At 47.3% G+C, this 14,434-nt stretch overlaps 1 protein-coding gene across 1 annotated transcript in view; it reads left to right on the top strand.

Annotated features, from left to right (window-relative positions):
- Nucleotides 1-14,434, top strand: part of LOC149440071 (F-box only protein 40-like) — a 29,398-nt gene that overhangs the window by 8,909 nt on the left and 6,055 nt on the right. Inside the window, exons 2-3 of the mRNA XM_089658973.1 lie at nucleotides 7,356-7,434; nucleotides 11,945-13,840. Coding sequence (XP_089515099.1) covers nucleotides 7,432-7,434; nucleotides 11,945-13,840 — 1,899 coding nt within the window. The 5' untranslated portion in view covers nucleotides 7,356-7,431. The remainder of the gene's footprint in view (nucleotides 1-7,355; nucleotides 7,435-11,944; nucleotides 13,841-14,434) is intronic.

Raw genomic sequence — 14,434 nt, 5'->3', positions numbered from 1 at the left:
CGTAGGATAACACGCCGGGGATGGACACGTAGGATAACACGCCGGGGATGGACACGTAGGAGAACACGCCGGGGATGGACACGTAGGATAACACGCCGGGGATGGACACGTAGGATAACACGCCGGGGATGGACACGTAGGATAACACGCCGGGGATGGACACGTAGGAGAACATGCTGGGGATGGACACGTAGGAGAACATGCCGGGGATGGACACGTAGGAGAACATGCCGGGGATGGACACGTAGGAGAACATGCCGGGGATGGACACGTAGGATAACATGCCGGGGATGGACACGTAGGATAACACGCCGGGGATGGACACGTAGGATAACACGCCGGGGATGGACACGTAGGATAACACGCCGGGGATGGACACGTAGGATAACACGCCGGGGATGGACACGTAGGATAACACGCCGGGGATGGACACGTAGGAGAACACGCCGGGGATGGACACGTAGGAGAACATGCTGGGGATGGACACGTAGGAGAACATGCTGGGGATGGACACGTAGGAGAACATGCCGGGGATGGACACGTAGGATAACACGCCGGGGATGGACACGTAGGATAACACGCCGGGGATGGACACGTAGGATAACACGCCGGGGATGGACACGTAGGAGAACACGCCGGGGATGGACACGTAGGAGAACACGCCGGGGATGGACACGTAGGAGAACACGCCGGGGATGGACACGTGGGATAACACGCCGGGGATGGACACGTGGGATAACACGCCGGGGATGGACACATGGGATAACATGCCGGGGATGGACACACAGGATAACATGAGGGGATGGACACACAGGATAACATGAGGGGATGGACACATAGGAGAACATGCCGGGGATGGACACATAGGAGAACATGCCGGGGATGGACACATAGGAGAACATGCCGGGGATGGACACACAGGATAACATGCCGGGGATGGACACGTAGGATAACATGAGGGGATGGACACATAGGAGAAGATGCCGGGGATGGACACGTAGGATAACATGCCGGGGATGGACACGTAGGATAACATGAGGGGATGGACACATAGGAGAACATGCCGGGGATGGACACATAGGATAACATGCCGGGGATGGACACATAGGGGAACATGCCGGGGATGGACACATAGGGGAACATGCCGGGGATGGACACACAGGAGAACATGCCGGGGATGGACACGTAGGAGAACATGCCGGGGATGGACACATAGGATAACATGCTAGGGATGGACACATAGCATAACATGCCGGGGATGGACACATAGGATAACATGCCGGGGATGGACACATAGGAGAACATGCTAGGGATGGACACATAGGATAACATGCCGGGGATGGACATATGGGATAACATGCCGGGGATGGACACATAGGGGAACATGCCGGGGATGGACACATAGGAGAAGATGCCGGGGATGGACACACAGGAGAACATGCTGGGGATGGACATATGGGATAACATGCCGGGGATGGACACATAGGAGAACATGCCGGGGATGGACACACAGGATAACATGCCGGGGATGGACACATAGGAGAACATGCCGGGGATGGACACATAGGAGAACATGCCGGGGATGGACACATAGGAGAACATGCCGGGGATGGACACATAGGAGAACATGCCGGGGATGGACACATAGGATAACATGCTGGGGATGGACACGTAGGAGAACATGCCGGGGGGTTTACTGGCTGTAGAAAAAAATGTCAAATGCCAAAAACAGGCGCTGTAAGAACGTCCCGTGTGCAGGAGGACTAAAGCTGAACTCCAAGTACCAAAAACTCATCTAAATATATTCCTGGCCATACACGATGTAAATCTACTCTGAGCGCACCCAATGCCTTCGCACACCAAGATTCTAATAACAATGGCATGGCTCCTGTGTGCACTGGGGGCTATTTACTAAAACTGGAAAGTGCAAAATCTGCTGCAGCTCTGCATAGTAACCAATCAGCTTCCAGGTTTTAGGGCTCATATACACTGCAGCTGATAAACTCCCGTTTAGGAACTTTTCTGCATTTTTTCCTGCAGCCCCTGAACTCTCCCCAATGTTCTCCTAGGTCTCCGTGTTCACTATGTTGTTTACAGTCGTTTTTTTTGAATGCACCAAACTTGCGTTCAGGATTTGCCTCAGGGCCCGGTCTCTGCACAATTTGGCACGGCCACTTTTTTATTTTCTATTTATTTAATTTATTATCACTCCCACGTTTTGTCACTTTTTCTTGCTTTTGTGTGTGTTTTTTTTCACAGGATGGAGGGTGTGGGTCCTCGGGCCTGCCCTGACGTCTGGGGGGAGGATGTGTGGCCTTTTGGTTCCTTCCTCCCCTGATCCCTAGGGGGGTTTTCTCTTCAGGAGAGCCCCCCGACCAAGTACTGGGTGTCCGGCTTCGGCTGGACACAAGGAACGGTGGTCCACCAGGCCTTTTGGCCAGGAGGACCAAATGGGAACCTTGTCCTTGTCAGGAGCTTCGGGCCCCGGGGGATCAGGGTAGAGGTCCAGCCCCTTTAGGGGTAGGACAAAAGCACACCCCTAAGTGCACTTTTTCGTGTGGTGTTCGCACTTGCACTTGTTTTGTGAACACTTACGGGTTTTTTCGTTATAGTTGCACGTTTGCGGAGAAAAAAAAAAAAAAAGTAGATTTTATCAGCATTTCAAATGCTTGTAAACGTGTGTAAACGCATTTAACCGCGTTTGCGTTTAGAAGCGTTTTTTTAACTGTTCCATACCCAAATGCTGTCCAAAGCCTTTTTTCATCATCAGAAATGCATGCAAAGTGTTTTCCATGTATTCAAATGGACCCGGTATACCGGCGCAGTCAGTTCCAGGTTTTGCGTGAAGGAAACAATGGCAGAACGCGCCGCATTATGGGATCCATAGTGAATACAATCAGAAAAGACCGGTCATCTCAATACATACTGCTCTCTCTGCTTCTGCTCTCTCTATTTCTCTCAAAATGTCTGAAATAGTAAATGTTTTACTGTCTTTCAGTGCATTCTGGGCATTTTGGAAGGTCTCCTGAGGTTATCTTAAAAAAACGCTTCTAAATGTAAACGCAGCTAAACGCGGTATGCAAACGCATCTAACAGACGTTTTTTAACCTACGTTTTCTAGCAGTCAGTTTCCATCGTTCAGAAGTGTTTTCCAAATTCCCCGTGTACATGGAGCCTTATTGTCAAAGCGTAACTGAACAAGCTGATTGGCTGATTGGCTGATTGGCCGCCATGCACAGCTGCACCAGATTGTAAGCGCTCCAGTTTTAGTAAATCTAAATGTCTGCTTATCCCAAAGTTTAACCCATTAAGCAGGAATTTCCCAAAATTCAAACTGTGAATGACCAGCATAATGGTTAGAATTTGGAAAAATCCAAACCCATATTAACCACCTCCTGCCCGCCATATAGTAATATGAGGGGTGCAAGGCGGTTCTCTCGTTCTGGGAGGACGTCATAGGACGTCCTCCCATTCTCACTGCGCATGCGGGGCTCAGGGAGCGCGCAGCGTGGCGATCGGCGGTGTGCTGTTTCCCTCGGACACAGCGGATCGCCGATCTGCGGAAAGAGCCGAAGATGTCGGCTCGGTCATGTGATCAGCTGTGTCCAATCACAGGAAGGGGGTAGAAGTGCCCGGTAGGCAGGAAGGGGGTAGAAGTGCCCAGGGGGGCAGGAAGGGGGTAGAAGTGCCCGGTAGGCGAGGGGTTAATAACACAACATTACCACCTTGAGGTTTCTTGTATTTCGATGATATACTTGTATATATGGAGAGGCGGCACCAGCTACTTCCTGAGATGACAGCAGACACTTTAATTACCACATAAAGTGCTGGGAGGATTACATGAAGGGAAATGAAGGCTTTGTTAACCGTTTCCATACCGGGCAATGTTACCCCCTTCCCCCCCAGGCCATTTTTCAGGTTTCAGCGCTCTCACACTTTGAATGACAATTGCGCGGTCATACAACATTGTACCCAAACTACAATTTTATCATTTTCTTCACACAACTGGAGCTTTCTTTTGGTGGTATTTAATCACCGCTGGGGTTTTTATTTTTTGCTAAATTAACAAAAAAAGACCAAAAATTTTGAAAACAAAACACATTTTTCTTTGTTTCTGTTATAAAAGTTTACAAATAAATAATTGTTCTTCATAAATTTAGGCCGAGATGTATTCTGCTACATGTCTTTGGTGAAAATAACCCAAATTAGGATGTATTTTTTAGTTTGTAGGAAAGTTATAGAGTTCACAAACTATGGTATAGATCTGAATATTGATCAATCCTGAAGACAGCCAATCTAATTTCTTGAGGTCCAAGAATGTCAGAACAGTACAGATATCCCCCAAATGTCAGGATGGTACAGATATCCCCCAAATGTCAGGACGGGACAGATATCCCCCCAAATGTCAGCACAGTACAGATATCCCCCAAATGTCAGGACAGTACAGATATCCCCCCAAATGTCAGGACAGTACAGATATCCCCCAAATGTCAGGACAGTACAGATATCCCCCCAAATGTCAGGACAGTACAGATATCCCCCAAATGTCAGGACAGTACAGATATCCCCCAAATGTCAGGACAGTACAGACATCCCCCAAATGTCAGCACGGTACAGATATCCCCCAAATGTCAGGACAGTACAGACATCCCCCAAATGTCAGGACGGTACAGACATCCCCCAAATGTCAGGACAGTACAGATATCCCCCAAATGTCAGGACGGTACAGACATCCCCCAAATGTCAGCACAGTACAGATATCCCCCAAATGTCAGGACAGGACAGATATCCCCCAAATGACCCCTTTTTGCAGAGTAGACAGTCCGACGTACTTCATAAGAGGCATGGCGAGTTTTTTGAAGTTGTATTTTTTTGTCATAATTTTTCGGAAAATGAAAAAATTAAAAAAATTATTTTCACTATTTTTTTTTTTACATACTGTCACCAGTGCAGTACAGCGTCATCATATAACTGGCATGGCGGTGAACAGGGACACTGACTGGTGACAGTATGAAAAAAAAATATATATATATTTTTTAAATTTTTTTAAATTTTTTTATTATATTTAATTTTTTATTACATTTTTTTTTTTTTTTAAGATTTTTTTTTCATATTTTACTATGATCAAAGTAGTACAATGTTACCATAGTAACATTGTACTACTTTGGGGAAGTGATCAGTATTTTTATTTTTTTTTTTTACACAATTTGCTTATAGCAAAGAATTACTTTGCTATAAGCAAGCATTTACCTGAATGAAATCGATTCATTCAGCTTTTTTTTTTTTTTTTCTTTTCTTTTGTGCTTAGCTGTGATTTGGTCACAGCTAATCACATGACATGTGCATGTGATTAGCTGTGACCATTCACAGCTAGGCACTAGTATACAATGGATGGCATCATGAATGAAGCCATCCATTGTATACAACTGTCATGTGACCTGCTGTGATTGGTCACAGCAGGTCACATGGTACCAGAAACGGGAGCCGGTACTCGGATCTGTCATCGGCCGTGTCCGAGGTGCACGGCCGGTGATAGATCGCACTGCTGCGCTGCTCTGCATTAGTGCAAACGGCGCATGTGCGGGAGCACGCCAAATGGCGTGTACCCGGAACGGAGAGACACTTCTGAAGCCGGGCGGCTAATGGTTAAAGCAGAACCCCCCCCTCACCTTTATAGGTAAGAAAGCTGTCATTTTACAGGCAGTTGCCGTGGTCCGGCTCCTGTGTCCAGCTATGGCATGAAAAGTCAGTTGAGAGCTCTCATAGGCACACTGGTGACAGTTATCAGCACAGGTATGATTTGAATGTTACTGGCTGAACCTGCTCATTTGCATATCTTTGCAAAGGATTCTGGGAAATGGGTTTTGCCACCTCAGGATTGATCAAACCTGAATTATTTGTGTTTTTAGATGGTTTATAGAGCCAGAAAGATTTGGAAGTGAACATACAAGCCAAAAGAAAGATTTTAATGTTAAATTCAAATTTGACTCTCCATAGGTTGATATTTTGGTAGTTCGGACGGTTTAAAAAGACTCGAAGCTTACTGAGCAGATGGAGAGGTTGGGAAAGCTCAATGGACACCAAGTGAAGGATCTCTCTGGGGCCGAATCAGTGACACTGATGTGAAGATTCCTCTGAGGGGAAGTTCATTGATACTGATGTGAGGATCTCTCTGAAAGAAGTTCAGTGATTACTGACAGGAGTGATACAAAAGGATCACTCAGGGGGAGTTCAGTGATACGGACAATGAGGATCTCTCTGGGGAAGTTCAATGATACTGACAAAGAGGATGTCACAGAGAAGTTCAGTGACACTGAGGGCAATACAGACTTCTCTGAGCCCCATTCCAGAACACTTGGAAGTTGAGCGTTGTTCCCTGCCTCTCTTTTTTAGGTCCTGTTCCTGCATTGCAGACCCCCCCCTGTTATCTCACATATAGATTCTTATTATTATAGCCACCCTAACTCCTCCCACAGTTCTTACACTACATAGACAGTAATATACCGAAACGTGCGGATTGTTCCCGATTGGTGCGCTATTACTTTGTGGAACGTTTCGCCGAATGGTTCACGAAATATCGCGGTTTTTGTGGTGAAATTTTCCCATAGGAATGAATGGCGCAACTAGAGTGGGAGCTGACAAAGCTAGAGTGTGGAAGGAAAAATCAGGACATGATTTGTAAACTGCCATCACTCCCTCATTTTCAAGCCCACCTACACATATCTTATATCAAAACGTTCAGCTATCCCGGCTGCCACTAAAAATGTTCACGGCTAAGCCATAGTCCTGATAGTTTTCACAATATGACCATTTGTTTGCAACTCACGCCGCCCATTGACTTTAATTGAATCTTTACTCTAGACACCTGAAATTTCAAAGGCCATATTTAAACTGCAACTGTGCCTTCATTTTTAATATTTCAGAGACATACAATGCTTTAAAATGTAGGTCTGGGTCTTGTGAGTCTTAAAATATAAAGCTCTTCGCTGTAGGATTTATAATTTTAAAACTACAACCGTTTGAAGATGGCAACCGCCAGTGAAGTGAGCAAGTTGGAGCAGTTTGTTTATAAAAGCCCCTCTCAGCTTGCTGTGACTGAGTGAGTTGCCATAGCAACCGAAGATGAGTCAGCAGGCAGCAGCAGGTGACCAAGGCTAGACTGTGAGCTGCAAAATAAAAGTTGAAATGCATTTCTCAGTCTATCAGGCTTGCCATGTGCACTGCTTACATTTCATCAATCACTTGTTTAGGGTTGCATGCAAGAACACTTCACACAATTTCCCCAGAAATTGTACCTTTTCTAGTTATTATTGTTTGATGTCAGATTTTCCTAATTCACTTCTTATCTCCTCCAGGCACTAATGACCGGACGATAATTCTCCGACCCCCAACCATCAGAGCGCTGGGCACAGGCTGACGTTATCTTTCATAATGGTGAGTAGTACTGGAGGTTCCCAGTCATACAATGTAACACGGGCCCGGCGCCAACAATCAGAACACAACAATGTAACCTGCAGTACATATCCCTGAAATTGTTACTGTTTGGATTGTTGGGATGGACCCCCAACCTATACTATTTATTTATTCATTGGATGATCCCAACTCCAATTTCATACCATTTAAATCTGACCTCCGGACTCCCTTTCGGTCTTGCACAGGTGTACCGACTCCTCCCCTTTAGTCTTGCACAGGTGTACCGACTCCTCCCGTTCAGTCTTGCACAGGTGTACCGACTCCTCCCCTTCAGTCTTGCACAGGTGTACCGGCTCCTCCCCTTCAGTCTTGCACAGGTGTCCCGGCTCCTCCCCTTCAGTCTTGCACAGGTGTCCCGGCTCCTCCCCTTCAGTCTTGCACAGGTGTCCCGGCTCCTTCCCTTCAGTCTTGCACAGGTGTACCGGCTCCTTCCCTTCAGTCTTGCACAGGTGTACCGGCTCCTCCCCTTTAGTCTTGCACAGGTGTACCTGCTCCTCCCCTTTAGTCTTGCACAGGTGTACCGGCTCCTCCCCTTCAGTCTTGCACAGTTGTACCGGCTCCTCCCCTTCAGTCTTGCACAGTTGTACCGGCTCCTCCCCTTCAGTCTTGCACAGGCGTAGCGGCTCCTCCCCTTCAGTCTTGCACAGGTGTAGCGGCTCCTCCCCTTCAGTCTTGCACAGTTGTACCGGCTCCTCCCCTTCAGTCTTGCACAGTTGTACCGGCTCCTCCCCTTCAGTCTTGCACAGGCGTAGCGGCTCCTCCCCTTCAGTCTTGCACAGGTGTAGCGGCTCCTCCCCTTCAGTCTTGCACAGGTGTAGCGGCTCCTCCCCTTCAGTCTTGCACAGGTGTATGGGCTCCTCCCCTTCAGTCTTGCACAGGTGTCCCGGCTCCTCCCCTTCTGTCTTGCATAGGTGTCCCAGCTCCTCCCCTTCAGTCTTGCACAGGTGTTCCGGCTCCTCCCATTCAGTTTTGCACAGGTGTAGCGGCTCCTCCCCTTCAGTCTTGCACAGGTGTACCGGCTCCTCCCCTTCAGTCTTGCACAGGTGTACCGGCTCCTCCCCTTCAGTCTTGCACAGGTGTACCGGCTCCTCCCCTTCAGTCTTGCACAGTTGTACCGGCTCCTCCCCTTCAGTCTTGCACAGGTGTACCGGCTCCCTTTTATTTTTACTAGTAATGGTGGCAATCACCGACTTATAGCAGGACTGGGTCGGCATTCTGACACTCCTGGGATTTTTATTTTTTTGCTATATAAATGAAAAATTCCGAAAAAAAAAAGCGTTTTTCTTATAAAATTTTGCAAATAAATTATCTTTCTTCATAAATCAAAATGTATTCATCTATATTTTTAGTAAAAAAAAATAACCCAAATCAGTTTATAATCAAAAATGTATAATTTTTCAAAAAATTTTTGACGTTTATTTTATTTTTTTAGATTATTATTTATGTTTTGTCACCCTGTCACCCTAGCAGTACAGCGTCACCATAGTGACACTGTACTACCTGTTAGGGGGTAATAAAGATTTTTTTTTTTTTTTACACTGATTGCTTTTACACCCATAAAAGCTGTAAAAACAATAATTTCTCCTCTCTGGCTGCATTCCTGCAGCCATTGAGAAATACTGTGTGAGCTTTGATTGGTCACAGCTTGTCACATGGTACAAGGCTGTTGTAAATAGCCCTGTACCATGTGATCTCTGTGATCATTCACAGATTTCACACGTAGTAAGCAATGATGTCAGAAGTGACATCTTGCTTACTCCTATTCATGTGATTACTGCTTGGCCAATCAGTGAACACATGATCGAGACCTCACACAGAGGTCCCGTACAGCGATCGGTGTTCTGTGTCCAGAGGATACAAGAGGCACTGGATCACGGTGCAGGATTATTCTGGGCCCGCTGTGTACTTGGGGCCCCTGGGCAGTGCCTAAGAGTGCCCCTGCATTAGGACGGCCCTGACTGGGAACCCTCCCCCAGGGATTGGCTGGGACCACATAAACATTCAGGATGCTCATTTGACTCCCCCAGCCTACTACATTCCAGAACCCACCAAAAGGCAGGGGGAAGCAGTCAAACCTGCAACCAGGGAGACACAAAACCCAAAGGAACTAAATTTACCAAACCAAGCTAGCAGCCTAACTGGGAAGGTGCTACACTTAGTTTAGTTTGGTCTAATTCCTTTACCTGGATCCCAAACTTCGGAAACTGCTCATAGCGGTCTCACCAGAGCCATTGTGCCCTGTGTAGATGTTCTTGGTACTTATGGACATGACCAAGAATTGGGTAGCACAGCGGCTTAGTGGTTAGCACTTGCACTCAGCAGCACGGTGGTTCAAATCCCAACCATGGCACTACCTACCTGGAGTTGGCATATTCTTCGTGTGGGGTTCCTCTCCCACTCCAAAGACATGCTGGCCGGTTAATTGGCTCCTGTCTGAATTGGCCCTATTATGTGTATGTACGCTCTTTGAGGGTTAAGGACTGATTTTGATGTACGATATATATGTAAAGTGCTGCAGTGCCATATAGGTACCTGTAATAAATAAAACTCACTAGGCACCAGACTGTGGCATCTCAGTCCATGAAGTAGATGATGACCATGGATGATGCCTGAACAAAGATGGCTTTGTCCTTCTGGAGAAAAAAAAAGCAGATGATGGCATCAACAGAGGACATACCTACAGTGAAGGAAATGTGTATTTGCTCCCCTGCTGATGGTGAATGTTCGCCCCTCACACAGAAACGATCGGTCTAACAATGGAATGTTCGGTGTAACACTGAGAGACAGAATACAACAACAAACTCAGCAGAAATGCATCTAACAAATGATGACTGATCTGCATGTTCATGAGGGAAAGAAGGATTTGATCCACTTCACAAAACTCGACTTTGTACTTGGTGGCAAATCCCTTGTTGGCAATCACAGAGGTCAGACGTTTCCTGGAGTTGGCCCCCAGGTTTGCACACATCTCAGGAAGGATTTTGGCCCACTCCTCTTGGCAGATCCTCTCCAAGTCATTAAGGTTTGGTGGCTGACGTTTGGCAACTCGAACTTTCAGCTCCTCCACAGATTTTCAATCGGATTAAGGTCTGGAGACTGGCTAGGCCACTCCAGGACCTTAATGTGCTTCTTCTTGAGCTGCTCCTTTGTTGCCTTGGCCATGTGTTTTGGGTCATTGTCATGCTGGAACACCCATCCACCACCCATTTTCAATGCCTTGGCTGAGGGAAGAAGGTTCTCACCCAAGATTTGAGGGTACATTGCCCCGTCCACCGTCCCTTTGATGTGGTGCAGTTGTCCTGTCCCCTTAGCAGAAAAACACCCCCAAAGCAGAATGTTTCCACCACCATGTTTCACAGTTGGGATGGTGTTCTTGGGGTCATAGGCAGCATTCCTCCTCCTCCAAACATGGCGAGTTGAGTTGATGCCAAAGAGTCTCATCTGACCACAACACTTCCCACCAGTCCTCCTCTGCATCATTCAGATGTTCAGTGGCAGACTTCAGACGGGCCTGGACATGTGCTTTCTTGAGCAGAGGGACCTTGCGGGCACTGCAGGATTTCAGTCCTTGTCGGCGTGTTACCAATTGTTTTCTTGGTGACTGTGGTCCCAGCTGCCTGGAGATCATTGACAAGATCCTCACGTGTAGTTCTGGGATGATTCCTCACTCTTCTCATGATCATTGACACTCCACGAGGTGAGATCTTGCATGGTGCACCAGACCTAGGGAGACTGACACTTGTTCTGTGTTTCTTCCATTTGTGAATGATTGCACCAACTGTTGTCACCTTCTCACCAAGCTGCTTGGCCATAGTTTGGTAGCCCAGTCCAGCCTTGTGTAGGTCTACAATCTTGTCCCTGACATCCTTGGACAGCTCTTTGGTCTTTGCCATGGTGGAGAGTTTGGAATCTGATGGTTTGATAGCTCCTGTGGACAGGTGTCTTTTATACAGGTAACACAATGAGATTAGCAGCAATCCCTTTAAGAGACTGCTTCTAATCTCAGCTTGTTACCTGTATGAGAGACACCTGGGAGCCAGAAATCCTGCTGAATGATAGGGGATCAAATCCTTCTTTCCCTCATGAACATGCAGATCAGTCATCGTTTGTTAGACGCATTTCTGCTGAATTTGTTGTATTCTGTCTCTCAGTGTTACACCGAACATTCGATTTTTAGACCGATCATTTCTGTGTGAGGGGCGAACATTCAACATCAGCCGGGGAGCAAATACGCATTTCCTTCACTGTAAATACATACAGCAGCTGGAAGTCTTCCAGACCCGTACTTAGCATGCCACACAAAGACAAATATCTGATGCTAGGTCCAGGTCATCCAAAAAACCATACTGAAGCTGGGGGCAGGAGTTTCGCCATATAATATTGCATCAGCTTTAATCGATAATTGTATCTCAAATTGTGTGAAAGATTGGTCTTCCCTTACCGACTTACCAATATATGTTTTCTTTGAAAGGGGAAAGCGACAAAGCCACGTTCTGGTCAGCACAGGCACTGCCAGAACTGCTTCAGCAAACGATGCCAAGCTCCCATCAACACTGGTGTCTCCTGTGTGATGATAAGCTGCCCCTCGCACTGCGGCGCCACTTTCCATATGTGCAAGGAGGAGGAACATCAACTGCTGTGCCCTAACGAATGGGTGCCGTGCCTCAATTCAGTATTTGGATGCCCATTCTATATGAATAGGTGTAAGCAGGCCAAGCACCTCAAGGTCTGCCCAGCTAGTGTGGTCTGCTGTTCCATGGATTGGAACCGATGGCCCATTCTAGATCATGATCAAACGCTTTACGAGAATCTTCTGAAGGAGGAAGAAAGTGAGGAATGCCTGGACTTGGCCTTATCGCTAAGGGATCAAAAGATTCTCTTTAGATCTCTTAAACTGGCGGAACTTTTTCCAGAACTCTCCGAAGACCCTAAAAACACAATAAACTTGTCGAGGCCTGAGGAAGACCTGGAAGCCGGTGCTGTTGGAGGAAGTAATCTATCATCAAATGTAGCCAACGGTGTGGAACCTGGTGGCCTGACTCAGTTTGAGCGAGAAGCTCTGGCTCGGGGTCAACTCGACAATGATTTTGGTAATTTCTTCCAGTGGGAGGCTATGTTTAGCAAAGAGAAGAAAGCATCCGAATATCTAGAGAAAGCAGGTGATCAGAGCACCAGTGCATCAGCTGGAACCAGCAAAGCACCGGGTGGCAAACCAGATGCAGAAGGGAAAAATCCAGAAACTAATGAGGGCAAAGATGACAATGAATGCAATAGAAGATATCTGGAGCAAATGGAGAAGACTGGCCTTGCTCCATGGCAAGAGGGGGTCTTGGAAAGACTGAAAAATGAAGTGGATTGCGGCAGTTACAACATGTACATTGTGCACCATGGCAGCATGCTTATCCGATTTGGACAGATGGCGGCATGCACTCCCAAAGAGAAGGACTTTGTGTACGGAAACCTGGAAGCCCAGACGGTAAAGACTGTGTGCACCTTCAAAATACCAACAAGCTACTGTGGCCGTAGAGCCCAACTCGGGGAAGAGAATCCCAAGAAGGAGAGAGGTGAGCAATTGGTGGACACATCTGACCTTGGCCTTCCAGAAGAAGACTTGTCACAAGCTAAAACTATTTATACAATCTTGATGTGTGCCCTGGAGAGGGAGCTTAAAGGTCACGAGGTGTCACAGATGAAGGCCCTAGATGGGCTGCTCATCGATTTTGGAACTCAAACTTATAATTTCGGTCAAGATCCCTTCACTAAAAGAACAGTTTTATGGGATCTTATTACCGAAAAGGAAATGAGACATTTGGGTCTTAAACTGGATATTCTGAGTGAGAGTGTATGTGGCAGACATAACAAGAGCAATTCGTCCTTCACCTTTTCGTGCCAACTCTTCTTCCGTAGAGATGAGTTCTCCTCACATTATAAAAATGCCCATTGTGACATACAGTCCAGTCTTGGTGGCTGGTTCCAGCAACGTTGCCCACTTTCCTACTTGGGCTGCACCTTTTTACAAAATCGCTTTCGTCCTGCAGGAGTGAGGTCACAGGTCATCTACAGCAAACAGCTCAAGACGTTTGCCGTGAAGCCACTGATGGACTGCAGTCTGTATCAGGGAGTAAGACCCAACCTTTCAAGGAGCAATCGAGGAAAGAGCAAAGACTCACTCTCCAACCTTCCACTTGAGATTCTACAACACATTGGTGGGTTCTTGGACAGCTTCAGTCTCTGCCAGTTTTCCCAAGTCTCTACCCTCATGAGAGATGTCTGTGCCTCATTATTGCAAGAGAGGGGGATGGTCCATCTCCTCTGGGAGAAGAAGACTTATTCTCATGGTGGAAGTTCATGGAGGTGTCGGAAAAAGGTAAGTGTTTTGTTTGAGTGGTTGTGAATGAATACAAGGCTTCCCCTGACTGGCTGAGGTGGAGATCACAATGGCATTTGCAGAGTGGAAAGGAGGTGGAGATCATGATGTCATATGCACTCCTGAAGGCCTGCATCTCCCAGAAATGGAAAAACTCTTCCCCACCTAAGATGCCCATGTGGCTCAATAAGGTGAAGGAAATCAGGAGAATGGAAGACCTTATCCTTTCTTCTCATATTGTGAAATCCACCTTTGACCTTGGTTCTACTGGACTGCGGTCACCTTCTCAGCGCGGAGTAAAGCCCTAATGCTCAGCTGTACTGAACCCACACTGTTGTCCTCTCATCACAGAATTCAGGGGAAATCCTGTGCTTCCCATTGTTCTTCCCTTTCCTCATTTCCCTGGTAGCCCGTCCCTCCCCTCATCTCCCTGGTAGCCCGTCCCTCCCCTCATCTCCCTGGTAGCCCGTCCCTCCCCTCATTTCCCTGGTAGCCCATCCCTCCCCTCATCTCTCTGGTAGCCCGGTCCTTCCCTCATCTCCCTGGTAGCCCGTCCCTCCCCTCATCTCCCTGGTAGCCCGTCCCTCCCCTCAT

Source organism: Staurois parvus, unplaced genomic scaffold (genome assembly GCF_062004578.1).
Source record: "Staurois parvus isolate SC_StPar_1 unplaced genomic scaffold, SC_StPar_1.0 ptg001117l, whole genome shotgun sequence".
Lineage (NCBI taxonomy): Eukaryota > Metazoa > Chordata > Amphibia > Anura > Ranidae > Staurois > Staurois parvus.
This window is presented reverse-complemented; position numbering and strand designations above follow the sequence as displayed.